The sequence below is a fragment of the Mizuhopecten yessoensis genome, unplaced genomic scaffold (genome assembly GCF_002113885.1).
Source record: "Mizuhopecten yessoensis strain PY_sf001 unplaced genomic scaffold, ASM211388v2 scaffold9371, whole genome shotgun sequence".
In the NCBI taxonomy this organism is placed as follows: Eukaryota; Metazoa; Mollusca; class Bivalvia; order Pectinida; family Pectinidae; genus Mizuhopecten; species Mizuhopecten yessoensis.
This window is the reverse complement of record NW_018408014.1, coordinates 44637-62725: the sequence shown is the minus strand read 5'-3', so window position 1 is coordinate 62725 and position 18089 is coordinate 44637. Positions and strand designations below refer to the sequence as shown.

The window sequence follows — 18089 nt, the reverse complement described above, 5'->3', positions numbered from 1 at the left end:
GAGATGTAGGATTAAATACGCTAATTAAGATCGGTTTACTTGAGATTGGAGATGTAGGATTAAATACGCTAATTAAGATCGGTTTACTTGAGATTGGAGATGTAGGATTAAATACGCTAATTAAGATCGGTTTACTTGAGATTAGAGATGATGGATTAAACACAGATGAACATGGGAAATGTCCGATTCACTATGTATATTATACACTGTTCACTACGTTCGAGAAACTCCTGTACCTTTAACGCTAATAAACAGTTGTTTGATAAATACATATTTGAACGGCTTATTATTTGTTTGGTAATCTTTATCATAAATATAATAGTGTATAAGTCAGCTTGACTGTACGTCCTAGCCAGCTGTACGATAAGAAACCAGCAATATAACATGGTAGGAAACCTCGCCTCAAAGTCTTCAAATAGGTAGTTTTGAAGCAAAATGTTGTGCTAAGATTATTGTTGAAACATATATTAAAACATTTATAGACTTTTGTGATGGTAACTACGACCCTGAAAAAGTAATGTAAACATCGGTTAATATCCCTTTTGGCAGGTTAATATCAGATGATAATCACCATTAAAAGTCAATAATTGTATGATGAAAAATGTACATGTATTTGCAAATAATACAATATCGATCATTGAAACATAATCAGGATGACTACACAGGTTATTAAAAATTTGTACTTTGTCAATATAACATTGTTCAAAGATATTATGAATTCATCAATGCAAATCTGTGACGGAAACTATTCCAAAATGGAACGCATATTAAACCTTATTTTAATCTTAATTTCATTCTTTACCGTTTCGCAGATACGCTCTGATAGCAGAATATATGTCTTGTTACATTTGACGTACCGAATGAGGGTACCCCGGTTGTCCGTAAGCTGCAGGTGGGGCCCCCGGACCTACTCCCGGGTAGCCAGCGCCCCCTGCTGGAGGAAACCCTTGACCAGCTGGAGGTGGATAACCGCCGCCTCCCGGTGGAGGGTAACCAGCGCCACCAGGAGGGTATCCCTGGCCACCTGGTGGAGGGTATCCCCCAGGGCCACCTGGTGGGGGATAGCCGCCTGGTCCTCCGTAGTTCTGCATATTGTCTACAATGGTTCATGTGTTCATTATATCAATAAAATATATATTTCTCATTCTGTTGGATAAACACAAAACTAAATCAATACATATATATAGTATTAGTTTTGATTCGTCGCTGTATTGAAAAGAAAGCATTAGTACTCGCACTGTGTGACGCTCTGTTCACCTGAACCACACTTGGCTCTTAATAAGTATTAAGCACGGGTTCTAGATTCGCGTACGGGTACAATACCTGTTTTATTAGCATGCATTCACATTTCTCTATTACGTTTAAAAGGAATGGAAGTGGGCATATATATAAAGGAAGACTTAAGTACTGATCGACTGTCTACAACACTACGCGTAATTCACAGTATACACATATGTATTTACCTAATATATGGAAGTCTATGTAATAATACATGTATGTGTGTGTGTGTGTGTGTGTGTGTGTGAGAGAGAGAGAGAGAGAGAGTGACGGTGTATGGATTGTGCTAGATATATGCTCATGGAATTAAATGTTGTATGTATGCACGTGTGTGTAATAAATAATTAGTTTTGTTTAAACAGTTTTATTGCCAAGCAAAGGAGTTATGCCTTATCTTAACACAAACAGACAAGATATGAAAATATCAGAATCCGGTCACTCATTATATCTCTGAATATCGCAGATAGATGATAAGTGTAAATGAACCACTACGATTAGTCTGTATCATAATATTAGTGTCGTGAAGCTAAAACACCTGGACAGGTGCCCATGTTTCTATTGATTCATACAGCGTATTACCACGTGTTCTGTACAAATAGAAACTCTTTCACTTAAATAGTATAGAAGTATTTCCAGGGATACTAATGTGCTTAAATAGGGCGCAACTACAAATAATTACCAAACATAAATGATGAGTATTAATAACAACATGTAATTTGCAAGAAACGCTTTCTCGTATCTATACAGATTTGAATAGACGAATACCATTAGTTAAGCTTTCATAGTTCAGATATCCTACAGATATAACATTTATTTTACATGTAGTATTTGCTAAGATACAAATGTACTTACGTTGGTGCAAAACGTCGGCTTGACCCGGAAGTAAAGGGAGAGAAAGTTTTTCAGTGGTATTGTTTACCTTCACTACGGCCTTACTTACCAACACGACTTAGTACCTCGTGCAGGATATTTGAACAGAATTAAGTACACAAAGACCAGATCGTCTCAGTCTATATTATACGGTGTACGGTGTACCTCGCGGGCTTATGTCATTGTGGGACGACTTTTATCATGTGTATAGGAAATCAATGTTAAAGGCAAATTTGAAATTCTTTTTAACCTGAAGGTTTTGTTTTATTCACTATGTTCGTTTTCGCTACAAGTATATTATAGTTCGCCAGACAACAGTCAATACATACTTCAGATATGATTGCGTAGCGTCCGCCGTTTATTCAAATGACTCCTGAATAAGCCAGTCTAGACCTAAGAGTCATGATATTTTGCAGTGAGCATGCTGATATGAACGGCTGTAGAGTCTCTGGAAATCGTCAGGTAATTGAATAGACACATTGTCATCTTTAACAAAGACATTGAGGCCGTCCATACATCTTGCAGTGAGATTTTTTTAATTGGAAGAAATGCTGGAATGGAGCAGACATTCTTTTGATATATATAGTGTTCTTGGTATTAATCAAGGGTCGAAGTGTAGAAGTTGAAATACCTCGTGAGAGTTTTGGATACACTCTCTCGATATTCAGTTTAATGGAAAAACAACAATTAGCGCCCCCATAATTGTGCATCAAACAGAACCTATTAATTTGGATGTCCAAAAATGATAAGCTATCAACATGAAAACATATAAAAGAAGGATCTAAGAATGAATGTTGGAGAGTCTGAGTGCTGCAACCCCTATATGTTATCCTAGCCGAGAGTTGAGAGCCCTTATATTAGTCAATATCACACATGAGTGATTGATTGTCCTTATATGTATTCATTAATCAAATTCACACCAAAATCGTCATTGGCGCATAAGTAGTGTAAAAAAATTGATGGCGCGATCAAATTGTGATGTGGTTACATTGCAAACCGTTGATCAGCAGTCTTCCGCCATCCGCCAGGTACAATGTAATGACTTGAAATAGACAAAAAATTCTCATTGATGCAAAGCCTCTAGGTGAGCAAAAGTATCGATCTTAATAAATTGATTATTGTAGCAAACTTAATTGTCTTTTAATCCGATAAAAGACTGCCATCAGCCTTTAACATCGTTCCTTACATTTGGTTTATTTTCAATTAATAGATTTAATTTCATATGCAATTATATACTGTATTAATCCCTTCTTTCCGACTCGGCCCCTCCCTATGCCTAGGGAACTTGACTCGGGGAATACAAAATACCAAATACAGTTCTGTGGTCATATGATATTTCAAAAGAAGTATTTTAAAAGTTTACCTCTATATTTTCAGTTAGTCCATTCTCTGCCACGTTATAGTGATAGAGGAATAGGGTGTCAAATCGTTTCCAATCGGTCAAAATCTTGCATTAAATAAACTAACAATTTGCGAGTCAATGATGTTTCATGACCCCAATTCTGATTCTGATGGTTGAGATGTTTCAACGTCCTAAGTAATGTTGTTAGGCGAATGCAAATAGCCATCATGTGTGTGACAAATTAATGAAGCGATCCAGTCACGATGTGATTACACAGACAAAGGAACGAAAGCAATAAGAGTCATGAAGCATTTATTTTGTATAATCAACATTTTATACCAACGCAATGTAAAATTACTCGCTTGTTAATCTTAAGGTTCCATAAGTAATTGTTATTACGAAAATTCATATGCAAAGAGTGAATGTTCTATTCAAGACAAATCCTTATTTTACAGGTTTTTGTATTTTTCTGTTGCCAAAATCAGCTGGTGAAGAATACCAGGCTCCTTGGTAGTATGTCCCGCGTCAGGTACCACATGAAATTCAGAGCCAGGCCAGCTCTGTTCAACAGAAAAAGAGGAATCCATACAAACATGGCAACATACAAAAACACCTTTATTCGAGATCAATAATTTAGTATATAAATGATGAGATGTTGAAAACAACTTCGGTTACTCATCTCATTTTTTCATATTATTTAGATTGATTACTGATAAACAAACTATGAATATAGGCATCCTTTTGTCTATCCACCACCAAATATAGAAACAGCAAAACGATTCAGCTCAATCTTTGCCATCGTCTTTATCAAAGAATACATTTGTCATTTTCTGTCTGCATAAAAAACCATTTGCAACTATGGCTGATTAGTTTGAGTCTCGTATGAAGTAAACAATCCCTGACGAGTTTGTTTTATTCTGATTTCTGCAGAGGCATAGGAAATTTGCATAACATGTATATACATGCATGGTATGTCCATATTTGAGTCCTATTGTCGAGACTTTAGAGTTATTTACCTCGAACATGTTTATATCCACCAGAGGATAAAGCATATTTAAATATGTATTAAAACAGGAAATCAGGTCCTGGTCATCATCATTGGAAGATAGATGCTGAGCCACCGAGGACATGTATCTAATACTATAACGGTTAAACACCATCCAAGTACAAACTTAATGTTATACATACTCTATGGACCGACCAGGCAGTTTCCATTGGACAAACGACATCATAACGTCCATGAATAATTGTTCCTGGAATGTGTCGAATTTTTTCCACGTCTTTCAAAAGTTGATCATCAGTCTTCAACCATCCCCCATAAACAAAGTAGTGACTAAACCAGAAAAATAATGTCCATAAATACAAAACGAAAGGATGTAAATCCATAAATTGTTATAGCAAACGTAAATCCAACTAAATCATCTTTAGATGTCTGACCTATCTTTTACGTACATCCTTTATGAAACGTTGAATCCTTAAACATTTAAAGACTAGCCTGTCAAATTATAACCTTACTCTCCAAGACTTGCCTGTCAATTGATTACCTTACACTCCACGACTAGCCTGTCAAATTATTACCTTATACTACAAGACTGGCCTGTCAAATTATTACCGTACACTCCAAGACTAGCCTGTCAAATCATTACCTTACACTCCACGACTAGCTTGTCAACTTATTACCTTACACTCCACGGCTAGCCTGCCAAATTATTACCTTACACTCCAAGATTAGTCTGTCAAATTATTACCTTACACTCCAAGACTAGCCTGTCAAATTATTACCTAACACTACAAGACTGGCCTGTCAAATTATTAACGTACACTCCAAGACTAGCCTGTCAAATTATTACCTTACACTCCACGACAAGCATGTCAAATTATTACCTTACACTTCACGACTAGCCTGTCAAATTATTACCTTACACTCCACGACTAGCCTGTCAAATTATTACCTTACACTACAAGTCTAGTCTGTCAAATTATTACCTTACACTCCAAGACTAGCCTGTCAAATTATTACCTTACACTTCACGACTTGCCTGTCAAATTATTACCTTACACTCCACGACTAGCCTGTCAAATCACAACCTCACACCCCACGACTAGCCTGTCAACTTATTACCTTCCTCTCCAAGTCTAGCCTGTCAAATTATTACCTTACACTCCACGAGTAGCCTGTCAAATTATTACCTTACACTACAAGACTGGCCTGTCAAATTATTCTGTACACTCCAAGACTAGCCTGTCAAATCATTACCTTACACTCCACGACTAGCCTGCCAAATTATTACCTTACACTCCAAGACTAGCCTGTCAAATAATTACCTCACACTCCACGACTAGCCTGTCAAATTATTACCTTACACTCCACGACTAGCCTGTCAAATTATTACCTCACACCCCACGACTAGCCTGTCAACGTATTACCTTACACTCCACGACTAGCCTGTCAATGTATTACCTTACACTCCACGACTAGCCTGTCAAATTATTACCTTACACCCCACGACTAGCCTGTCAAATTATTACAAATTACAGTAACATTGCCACTACCTTACTAATACACTGAATTTGTTTTTCAATTTATTCCTTCGCAGAAGTGTATCCCATTGTATGCATTTGCCTGCTTTATGTGACTTCTACTTCTGAGTGGATCAGACCTTTTATTAATACCAAATACAGTCCTCCTCATACAGAGATGTTTTTTCTCTACCAAATTTGGATATTTTTTTCCATCTCATATTTAGTAGTCCCTTATTTGTCCAGTCTCTATAACCTATCCATACAAGGGACACCGGAAATTATAACAAAAAAAGATTCTTTAGCCATTCAAGACACGACATCTTTCCAATTAAACGATGTTTGACGTAAAATGATTGATACCATGACACATAATTAGATAACAGGGTTTTTCGCCAGGTATATATTTCACACAAGCCAGGTTAGCCAATGAAATACCGTACACACGTAAACATGCAGTGTATTTTATTTGGAATACGGAGCAAAATAAAACTAGCTTGCTAAGTAGGTTTTCCCACACAAATGTTTCACGAAAGTTTTAGCCAAGGTAAAATAGATCCGAGTTCAAGCTGAGACGTCAGATGAACATATACGTGTCGAATTGCTTTTATTATATACATGTATCTCAAATGAATTATTCTTTAAGTGAATAACATGATATTTTCCCATTGTTTACAATAATTATTTTTATTAATGTACAATTAGCTTCTTGAAAACTTGATCTGAACAACGAAGGTAGACAATACGACATTCCTGAAATGACAATAGCTATTGATAGGACTTCAAACCCTGTACAAACAAACGACATAGAGAAGTCGGAATAATGATGTTACGCTATCATCGTGTGAAATGGTGCTTAAAGGTTCGGAGCCAATTCCTGTTACGATGTAACAAGCAATGAGTTCCAATCCAGTCATTGTTACTTGCTAGAGTATCAACGTAGGTACAGATAAAAAATAAAAATGGTTTTCTTTCTCAAACATCTTGATTATGTATCTGTAAAATATTTGATGTTTTCGCCATATAAAGATACAACATATATATAATACAATGGACGACGGGAATGAAAGAAGCACTGGGAACTACGGTATTAAAAAATAGAAAATCCTTAATACTATATGTCTTACGTCTCAATCCTGGCGCCGCGCTCTGGCCATTCTTCTTTCTCTGTACTTTTAACCAGTTCCTCATCAACTAGTAAGTTGCACGTGGCTAACTTCCATTTATTCCATGCTCTGGCTGCTCTGATACACTTTTCCTTGTCGTCACCCGTCAGATATCTATAGTACGCACTCATTAAGTCTCCTCTTTCTCCCTGATCAAATAGAGAACTCTTAAACTTGTACATTTTACCAAAGTTAAATTCAAATGTTCCATATGCTTACATTTGTACCTGTAATTGTGAAAATTCACAAAAATAGGAGATCATGTATTTTTTCTTTTCGTTATGTTTTATCAGTCAAATGACGATACAGTAGTTTTTATGTTGCCGAAACCATTTCAAAATCCATATGTCGTCACCATACAATAACTAAGCTAGGTAAATTTACTAAGACACTTGTAATTCAACTGCTTTGTCCACTGTGCATCACTCAGTTCCCTAATAGATTAAGCGGCATATTGAGTCTTTTACATTGTGCACATGATATTACAACAAGTTCCCTGTGAAACAAAGTATCAAAGAAACCTACACATGTATCTGAAGAGAAAAAGTGTTTTAATAAAAGGGGACATTAACAGAAAATTTACATTTAGTGATAATTGCTACACAGCAAACCCCTTTAAGGACGCTTGTATAACCAAAATCTTAAAAATATTGATCTGGTAGAATTGCGAATAGGCCTTAAATATTTAAGTCAATCAGAAGACAGGGTAGCCATAGTTTTCATTTCTAACAAGTCAAAAGATAACTTACTTCTTCAAAACAATCTCAAAATACTTTATTTAATTTTGGCAATGGCAAGAACACTCTGAACACTTTTATCGAAATTGATTTGGTGGAATAGACATTTATTAATAAAAAAATCAGTCACTCAGCTGACTTTATTTTGTGAATACAAACGATAACAACATTTCGTCAGGATGATCAGAGCAATATCAGGATCACGTTTGATTACTGTTATTACCTAGTTTACTAATTGGATAATGCCTCAAATATTAGCCTGGAAATATAATTGTACATAATACAGTGTACAATGTACTGCTATACATAGCCTGGAAATATAATGGTATATAATACAGTGTACAATTTACTGCTATATATAGCCTGGAAATATAATGGTACATAATACAGTGCACAATGTACTGCTATATATAGCCTGGAAATATAAAAGTACATAATACAGTGTACAATGTACTGCTATACATAGCCTGGAAATATAATGGTATATAATACAGTGTACAATGTACTGCTATACATAGCCTGGAAATATAATGGTATATAATACAGTGTACAATGTACTGCTATACATAGCCTGGAAATATAATGGTATATAATACAGTGTACAATGTACTGCTATACATAGCCTGGAAATATAATGGTATATAATACAGTGTACAATGTACTGCTATACATAGCCTGGAAATATAATGGTATATAATACAGTGTACAATGTACTGCTATACATAGCCTGGAAATATAATGGTATATAATACAGTGTACAATGTACTGCTATACATAGCCTGGAAATATAATGGTATATAATACAGTGTACAATGTACTGCTATACATAGCCTGGAAATATAATGGTATATAATACAGTGTACAATGTACTGCTATACATAGCCTGGAAATATAATGGTATATAATACAGTGTACAATTTACTGCTATACATAGCCTGGAAATATAATGGTACATAATACAGTGCACAATGTACTGCTATATATAGCCTGGAAATATAAAAGTACATAATACAGTGTACAATGTACTGCTATACATAGCCTGGAAATATAATGGTATATAATACAGTGTACAATGTACTGCTATACATAGCCTGGAAATATAATGGTATATAATACAGTGTACAATGTACTGCTATACATAGCCTGGAAATATAATGGTATATAATACAGTGTACAATGTACTGCTATACATAGCCTGGAAATATAATGGTATATAATACAGTGTACAATGTACTGCTATACATAGCCTGGAAATATAATGGTATATAATACAGTGTACAATGTACTGCTATATAATCGGGAATTTTCTCCCGTGTCGTGTCTCTAACTTAGGAGACATTGAAGAACCAACTATTGGTATGATGTCTCCATTGCATCATTTAAGCTTATGGAATACTTTCTCACTCTTTTACTCTCTCTTTTGGTGGTATTTACCTCGGCACAGCTCATGAAATCGATATTTTGTTTATTGGGTAACTTAAAAGTAAATCAAATGCATATTCTCTCACCTCTGGTATAGGGGCCAAGTACGCCTCCCATACGTCAGGAAAAAGATGGCTGGCCCCGTCCTGGTTAGACCAAAGCGTTTCCCTCCTTCAGTACAAATAGGTTAAAGATATGTTATATGATATAAAGAATAATAATCAAAGTGTTAATATTATAACACGGTTATAATTATTTTGATGGCCCTATAGGGTAACAACATTTTGCGCATTTTCACGAATAGACTTCATTATTTGTTGGGGGGAAAATTGAAAGACGTTAACGTTTGCTTGAAACTCACTGCCGTTCCGTAAAACATGACTTCATTTTGCTTTTTATGATAAACAGAAGCTGAACCAAAAGTAATATGTTCATAGTGCCTGTACATCTCAGTCTGAGATCAAACAAAGGTGAACAATTTATCTTATTTATAAACCAAACAACGGGGTATATATATACATATAAGATTACCTGGTTAAGCCAAAAATCCCTCTTAGGATGAGAGCTTTTACACGACCCGGATGTGATTCGGCGTAAGCTAGAGAAAGTGTTGCACCCCAGCTTCCCCCGAATACCACCCACTTGTCGATCCCCAGGTGTTTCCGCAGACGCTCAATATCCTCTACCAGGTCCCAGGTTGTGTTTTCCTGTAAAATTGTAATAGCACTGAAATATCCAACGAGAGCATATGATTTATCTCTGCCAAAGAATGAAAGCATGTCAAATTGGTCTAAAAAAAATGACATTGCAACAAAATCACACAAGAATCATTCACATCTTTTTATATTCTTTGATTTTTAAAATGTTCATGCAATGTTATTGACAGAAGGTATGCTCATCTCATTATCTTGAAGCGTTCATCAAACAGGTAATGTTTTATATTATTTCTTGACAGCTCCTTTCTAACGTATGCTTTTGACAATAGGACTAAGGGCCTGGGAAGGTCATCTACTTATTTTTTTGACAATAGGACTAAGGGCCTGGGAAGGTCATCTACTTATTTTTTGACAATAGGACTAAGAGCATGGGAAGGTCATCTACTCATTTTTTTGACAATAGGACTAAGGGCCTGGGAAGGTCATCTACTTATTTTTTTGACAATAGGACTAAGGGCCTGGGAAGGTAATCTACTAATATTTTGGCATTGAACCGTTCTTGGTATCAAAACACAAAAAAAAGGATGTGACAACTCGAGCGACCACATGTAAGTGCACATCAACCTTTTGGAAGACTGCATATTGAATTCCTAACATAATTTGATTGATCGAAAACTGCTAATTAGACTGCAGCTGATAAATAGGAGAATGTAGTATGAGGCAGGTAAAATACATAACATGTGTGTGTGTAACCCCTTTGTATGACCCCATGTATGACCTGTCCCACAGCGTTGGTCCCCAGTCGAACCCGCTCTTTACTTCTACAGTTCACACCATTTAAGTATGTACATTTATATTAAATAGCTTTAATACGCTTAAAACAGATATGTATGAGTATTGTCTAGTCCTTGCATTTTAACGTCAATACAAAAAGAATAATAAGTTTACAATGAATCCTTCAGAAATAGCCAAACTTCATTCATCTTAATTACAACTAAGAAATAAGAAACAGGCTTTAGTCAAAGTGTCATAAACATATTACAGAGGGATCCTGTGTTACGACATAGGGCAACTGATAACAGCAGATTTACCTGTAAGCAGGAGGAGCACGACATTTTTCACATTACAACCTTACCAAATATCGTCAAGTAAGTTTAAATATTACAAATACGTAGTTGATTATCTTCAACATTCAGTAAAACCTCGGCATAATGCGCCTCGTTTTATTTGCTACCTTGCATACCGCCAACAAATATCAAGGACCCTCACCATTTTGCCAAACATTCTCTGGATAAGTTGTTGTATTATTATTATAAGTTGATACTGGAATATTAGGAAAAATTAAACAAAAAAAATGTTGTATGGTATTTGAAAATATTTCACAGCGATTTTCCTAGACATTTTCCCACTAGTTATATCGTTTTAAAATCAGTATCTGTACACCAACATGGCCGTTAGATTCTTGCTTTGTGAAATACCTCTAGAAGTGCTCATTTCAAATTTGGAAAAATTTCGACATTAGGCGAGAGCCTTATCGGAAGTCGACTTTGTGGCGCATATACTGTTAATTATATACATACTAGATGTATGTGCAATTGTAATCAAGAAGATATTGGTGCGGTCCTGTTCATGGTAGTATAAATCTCGGATGCTTTAAGCTTGTTTTATATACTAAATCAAGCAGTTCCGGCAACGCCATCTGTCATTCATGTTTGTCGAAAAGATACTATGCCTCCGATTGTTGTGGAGGGAGAGAGACTAGATTTAGGTATACAACTCTGGACAAGTAGTCTTGTAAGTCATAATAAATAACAGACAAGTTACGGTAGACGCACCACAGCATCAGCTCACTTTTACGTCGGATAGGTGGGTTAATAAAACGATTCTTACTTCAGAGATAGTAATTGATATGTATGTTATGGGTGAATACATGCATGTTATGTTTGCATTAACACACTATGTGCATAATTAAGTGTTACAGCCCACTCCACATGATATTATAATGTTTATAAAGGTGTCAATATGTTTACATTACCCATGGGTCAGGGGAAGATAATCAAGAACCTTGAGTGTCCCTTTTAAAGATTCTGTAGATTGTTATTGTGTAAACAGCTAACATACTGCTTTTCCTGCTGTTGCCTTCATAAACCATTAACGGTATGGGTAATCTAAATGAGATATCACATGGTTTAACAAGTCATATCAATAGGGTTGGAATCTATACCAGGGCCATGCTTTTCTGTGTGGATGCTGGAAAGGTCTGTGTTAGAATGGAATCTATACCAGGGCCATGCTTTTCTGTCTGGATGCTGGAAAGGTCTGTGTTAGAAAGATGACATCAATGTCAATGACAGCTACTTCATTTCTAAATATATTTGCATAACTCATACACTTATGTTTTGGGGTTTCAATTGAAAGGTACTGATATAACGCTATATAACGTTTTTACTGCGACTTGCAACGATTCAGTAAGATACTGCCGGAGTTACAGGACCCAATATATAATGTCTGGATATAGAAAACACTTACGCCTTTAGCAGGTAACAAACATAAACGTCTCCATATTCATTTACGACATTAACATGAACTATGTAAGCAGTAATACGTTTTATAGAACAATATAGAAAACCATTGGAAATATATTGTGCTTTGGAAGGTTTAACATTATATTATCATTGCAATGGACTTATTTGCAATTCAATTCCAATTCAATCTAAATATATCACGCACCCGCAATTCTGAAGGAGGAGTAGATTTTCCAGCTCCTCTCTGGTCAAACAGTATAATTCTGTAAGCTTCCGGATCAAAATATCGGCGGTCTCGACCTCTGGATCCTGCTCCTGGGCCTCCATGACTATAGAATCAGAAACAATGGAAACATGTAAGACATTTATCATATACCTCAAATACCTAAATATCACAGAAGTATGGATGACCGTACGTCCAAAAACGACATTGAAAAAACGATTTCGATATAAATAATGAGTAACCAACGGTAGCAAGATACATTTTACTTCTGAGTAACTAAAATACCAAGGTTCTTGTCATTTAGCCTGTATAATGCTGGAGTAAAGACTCACCATACTTGCACGGATTGATTTCCTTATATTCATATTTGAAGTTTTGGAAACTTCATAAACTTATTATGTGAAGCTTGTTGCATTAGCTTGCATTAACTAGAACCCTGTTGGATGTCGTAGATGTGAGATGTTTTTGCTAAATGCGATGCGATCTTGGGACATTTCTCTATGCCGCTAGCGGGCTTTTATCTTTGCCATGATATGCTTCTTACTTATTTATGTAAAAATCTCTCAGCCCTTCTTTAAAGAACAGTTTTCAATAGAATGGAGGTTTTCTAATTTAACAGATGAAAATGTTCAACTTGTTTCAACAAAACCTAGTTGGCCTAGCGAACTAAAGATAGTAAACAGAAAGTGTTGTTTGTGCTGAAAGTCATGATGGAATATTAAGGAAACAGAAGCATTTAAAAAACTTCCCTCCCTAATAGTTTGATCTTATTCAAATGAGTCTTTTTCTCGCTATAACAATTTTCGGTTTCTTATCTTGACACGATAACGACACTAAGCATACATATTTAAATAATGTGTAATTCGGGGCTAATCATGGGTTACCTGTCGAAATTTAAAAAACAATTCTCGTAGGTTCATGACGACAGACGACACATTTTTAAAACTAATAATCACGTGCTAATTGATAAATTTACAAATACCAGCCGGAACTTTAAACGATACATCACTTTTGCTTTGAATTGTATGTTCACTTCATCCGAATACTTTTACATCATCTGAAATTGAATAAAACAGCGCAGTCACAGGAACCGGTTACCGAGGGGGGGAAAGTGCTAATTGCTAATATTTGATTACAAATACTTGGTCAAAATCATAAATTTATCAGAAAAAAATACCATAATTTTCCAGTTTTTAAACTACCAAGTGGTCTCAGGATGACTGTGTAAACTTACAGAAATATTATCGGATTTCCATCCTTGTTCCCACTTTGTTCGTAATAGATGTCATGAATTTCTGAAACCTTGAGTTTCCCGGTTTCAAAAGGTTCGATCTCTGGAAACAAGTCCCTCCTTGCAGACATCTTTTTATTGTCTACGTCACCATACAAACCTATAAAACAGTTGTGTTATATATCACCATATGACAGAAACCTGTCCTACTTCTTTACTTGCGGTGTTGATGACCCGTTTAATCGGCCTGGCAAAGTATCCCCTTCACTCAAGTCTGTTGTCGACCAAAGTACCCTTCCTCACTGCAACCGACTAAATGTACACCATCTTAAATTGACGCTTCTAATAGAAAGTTTGAACGACAGCTTGGAATATTGTTCTTGATTCGCCAACCAGTCTGCTGTGTTAGTCCATATCATTTCATTTTCAAAACATATCATCCACGTGAGCTCCACAGCGACCAGGTCCCTGGTAAACGGGTTCACAGAGATCACGTGCATACATAATATGCAGCTAATGGTGCAACCGTCGATCGATAGTTTACCAACGTTTGTGTTGCCGTATAAAACGTCTGTTGTGTAATGTACACATGATCCTCATGACCACGAATGTAGATTACTCGCGTCAGTTTCAGTAAAATGTGTTATCAGCCGGTTGAAGTGAGGTTACGTAATACAGTCATCTTACATCTACGTGTGTTGTCAGCCTTCCCTTGAATACATGCGAGATCCTGTATTACTAGTATAGGCCTACAGGCATTACATTCCCAGAGATCAATATCGGGACAGAAATAGGTGTGTAGGTAACATCTCCATGGACTGCAACTTATTGCTAATTAACAATAAAGCTAACAAAACCAATAAACATACATGTAAAAAGATATGAATGGCTGAATGATCATCAATATCCTGTCAACGTCTACGTACTTCTGCATTCTTAGTATGAGAAATGTTTCCTTCATTAACGTGAAAATGTAGGTTGTGCAAGTGTTGAATACATTACAAACCAAATTTTGTTTGATATATTTTGTCGAAAATGTTACAATATGGTTATGATATTGACTCGTATAATTATTCTAACTGCGATGTATTCCTACGCTACATGTAGCTGTGTCTGTTCACATGCGAGGCTGTAGATCGAGTCGGACTGATTTGCATTTATTGAGCATAATTCAGCGACAGAAACAAAGTCGGGGGAGACCAACATATGTGGAATGTCGTATCACTGTCGTATCTTCCATACAGCCTGTTGGAAACTTCTACTTATGCTAGCAAACCTGACGCACGGTATCAGAAAGACGATAGTTGAAAAACCATTGAAAACAAATGCAACGAGTATAAGACCATGCGTTCCGGATGGAGTAGCGTCTTCAAACCATTATGTAAATTCGGGACAAATCCAAGTAATGCCACGTCCTCAGAAGTATGGAGGAAGTGACATCCTCGATACTCCCGGGGTAACGCTGACTTACGCTCTCCGCACCCCTAGATTGTGTTGTAGCATAACTGAAGGCACGCGGCTAGCTATTTGGTTGATCTCGCGAAAAAAAGGCCAATCGTTATCCTGAAACATGTCCTCTGAAGATTATAAGATTAACCTAAGATAAGATTATTTCTCGATCACAAACGGTATGGGTGAAATCGTTGAAGAACACTCATGGTACCTTTAAAACTGAGCGTGTTATCACCGCTATATTATTGGGTTCTGTGTAAGAGGATCAATCAAATCAGTACATTATTTTAGAATGAGTAGCTCAAACAAAGTATATCAACAAAGGGACATAACTCTATACATTTGGGAGCTAGAGTTCTCTGTTCTATATTCTCGAATACTTATGTCCCCTCATGATCAATGTTAGCATTATATGTACCAAGTATCATTGAAATTGGTGAAGTATGTGTTCTTTAATAGTGCAAACAATGCTTTTGAAGGGGTATTACTTTATCCATTTTGCATACTCTATTCACACCCCTTAATTTAAGTATTATGTGTAACAAGTATGATTAAAATTGGTGCTGTGTTTTAGAAGGAGGTACCAATCCATGTTCTTATTCATATTCATTTTGTCTACAGACAGATAGATGCATGGACAGACAACATAACCACATTATAACCCCTCCCCCATATTATACATTTAGTGGCCTTGTAGGGAAACACAACTCATAAGAACCAGGCTCGAGTGAAACATTTATGAGGGAAACACAAAGTATCATTCTTCCCTAATGCAAGAGTACTAAATAAATGTATTATATATACTAATATAGAACAATAACACAACAGTGAAGACAAATCTGGCTACCACACCATTGTTGTCTATTTCATCAGCTTGGAACTCAGATGTGGTACCTTAGCTATTTTTTCTAGAAAAGAATCCACATAAGAGAAATATGCCTGGACAAACACCTAGAATATATATATAATTATCCGTTTTTGCCTTTTCTCCTCCCCTTCTCTATTGTTGTGAAACATCCTGATCCTTTGCACATCTATATGTATCACACTGTATCACTATGTGAAGTTTTAGAAAGTTCGGCCTTTTGCTGTCCCGAGATAATCTCCGGAAACAAAAGTGCTGATGGACAGACAGACATGCACACACTGTGATTACTATAGGGCACAAATGAATGAGATTTGTAGAATTTCATATTATTTATTGTTTGTCAAAAGCATAAAAAAAAACATCAACACACTCTGTTAATGCAAACTTGAGTCCCCTTTTCCCAAAGTCCCCTAGAACAAATTTGGTTCATATCCCTTAATTTGTACAAAATTCCTTTTTTTCTCTATTTCCCCTATTGGGGCCCCACCCCTCTGACCATACGAGCCATATTTACACAAATACTATCACTCAATGCTGAACCAGACTTAAGCGGAGCAACATCTTGAGATAAAGTTAAACTTTAGATACAATCAAATCTTCACACCTGCCAAAGTTTGCAGCAAATTGCAAAACTCATCATAATAAATTGTAATGTTTAAATGTGCTTGAAATATCATACCAGCGTGCATTTGAACATTTCGCCAACACCAGTCACAGAAAAGGAATGTTTAAAAGCTTATTGTATATTACAAATGTGTGTCTTGTTGTGACAGGTAAAAATTATATATTTTAGGGAGGAATTAATAACAATTTATGAATATTTTCAAATGAATTGTAACTGTCATTGTACAAAACCAGAAAACTAATAATATAACATGTAAGATCTATATATATAAATTAAAAAAAAATGAGTCTTGTTGGTACAGGTAAAATCACTGAATTAATGCAATCTTATAACTAAAGCCCAAAGTTAAATGATGTTATTTTAGATAGGAATAATTTACAGTGTACATGTATATAATAAACCATAACTGTAGAGTTTAAAACCAAATATGCCTAAAAGCATCATTTCCCTATGTAAACTATAATAAACTATACCCCCTCCCAAAGGATGACCTGATGACTAAGGGGCAATTTTGATAAAACACATAGGGACCTTTCTGTCCATGAACAACACCGGAATCTGAGGAAGATTTTTGAAATATTCCTCAATTTTCCCTTTGAAGCCATATATACATGTATCTTAACCCCCGGGGTAGCGGCAGGAATCCCAAATTTAAAATCTGATACATGTACCCTCTTTCACAAAGAAAGATTCTTATAAAGTCTGAAAAGAAAAGCATACCTTGTGGGACTTAAATGAAAACATTATAATAAAAATGAAATTAACAAAATATGATAAAAAGCAGTTTTCTAAGTGTAAAATTCTGCAGGCCTAGTCCAGGAGTTGAACCCTGGACTTCAGATTACACTATATATATAGCAGACTGGGGGCTGATTGAGCTGCATGATCATTGCCATTGGAACTGTCCTGGCCCAAATGTGCTAAAGGTATATGTATCCAAAACAAAATTAAGGGGAGGTTAATGTGTATCAATTATAATTACCAATACTTTAGCTACAGTTATATAAACCCAAAACAAAATTAAGGGGAGGTTAATGTATATATAAATACCAATACTTTAGCTACAGGTATATATACCCAAAACAAAATTAAGGGGAGGTTAATGTATATATAAATACCAATACTTTAGCTACAGTTATATAAACCCAAAACAAAATTAAGGGGAGGTTAATGT

At 35.8% G+C, this 18089-nt stretch overlaps 2 protein-coding genes across 2 annotated transcripts in view; both read right to left on the bottom strand.

Annotated features, from left to right (window-relative positions):
* Positions 1–2242, bottom strand: part of LOC110457919 (galectin-3-like) — a 22678-nt gene extending 20436 nt beyond the window's left edge. Inside the window, exons 1-2 of the mRNA XM_021509382.1 lie at positions 2131–2242; positions 858–1096 (exon numbers count right to left, since the gene is read on the bottom strand). Coding sequence (XP_021365057.1) covers positions 858–1091 — 234 coding nt within the window. The 5' untranslated portion in view covers positions 1092–1096; positions 2131–2242. The remainder of the gene's footprint in view (positions 1–857; positions 1097–2130) is intronic.
* Positions 2243–3808: 1566 nt separating this feature from the next.
* Positions 3809–14596, bottom strand: LOC110457918 (probable proline iminopeptidase). Its single transcript, XM_021509381.1, has 7 exons — positions 13974–14596; positions 12722–12845; positions 9867–10042; positions 9422–9506; positions 7138–7325; positions 4679–4823; positions 3809–4050 (listed from the first exon to the last, which is right to left on the bottom strand). Exons 1-7 carry the CDS (start codon positions 14099–14101, stop codon positions 3940–3942), a joined length of 957 nt encoding a protein of 318 aa, XP_021365056.1. The 5' UTR covers positions 14102–14596; the 3' UTR covers positions 3809–3939.
* Positions 14597–18089: the final 3493 nt, after the last annotated feature.

Coding starts and splice junctions, on each gene's coding strand:
- LOC110457918 (XM_021509381.1), bottom strand. CDS start 14,101: ATGTCTGCAAGGAGGGACTTGTTTCCAGAGATCGAACCTTTTGAAACC. Junction 9,507..9,866: donor GGGATTTTTGGCTTAACCAG/GTAATCTTATAT, acceptor TTTGTACTGAAG/GAGGGAAACGCTTTGGTCTA. Junction 4,824..7,137: donor CGCGGCGCCAGGATTGAGAC/GTAAGACATATA, acceptor TTTCTGGTTTAG/TCACTACTTTGTTTATGGGG.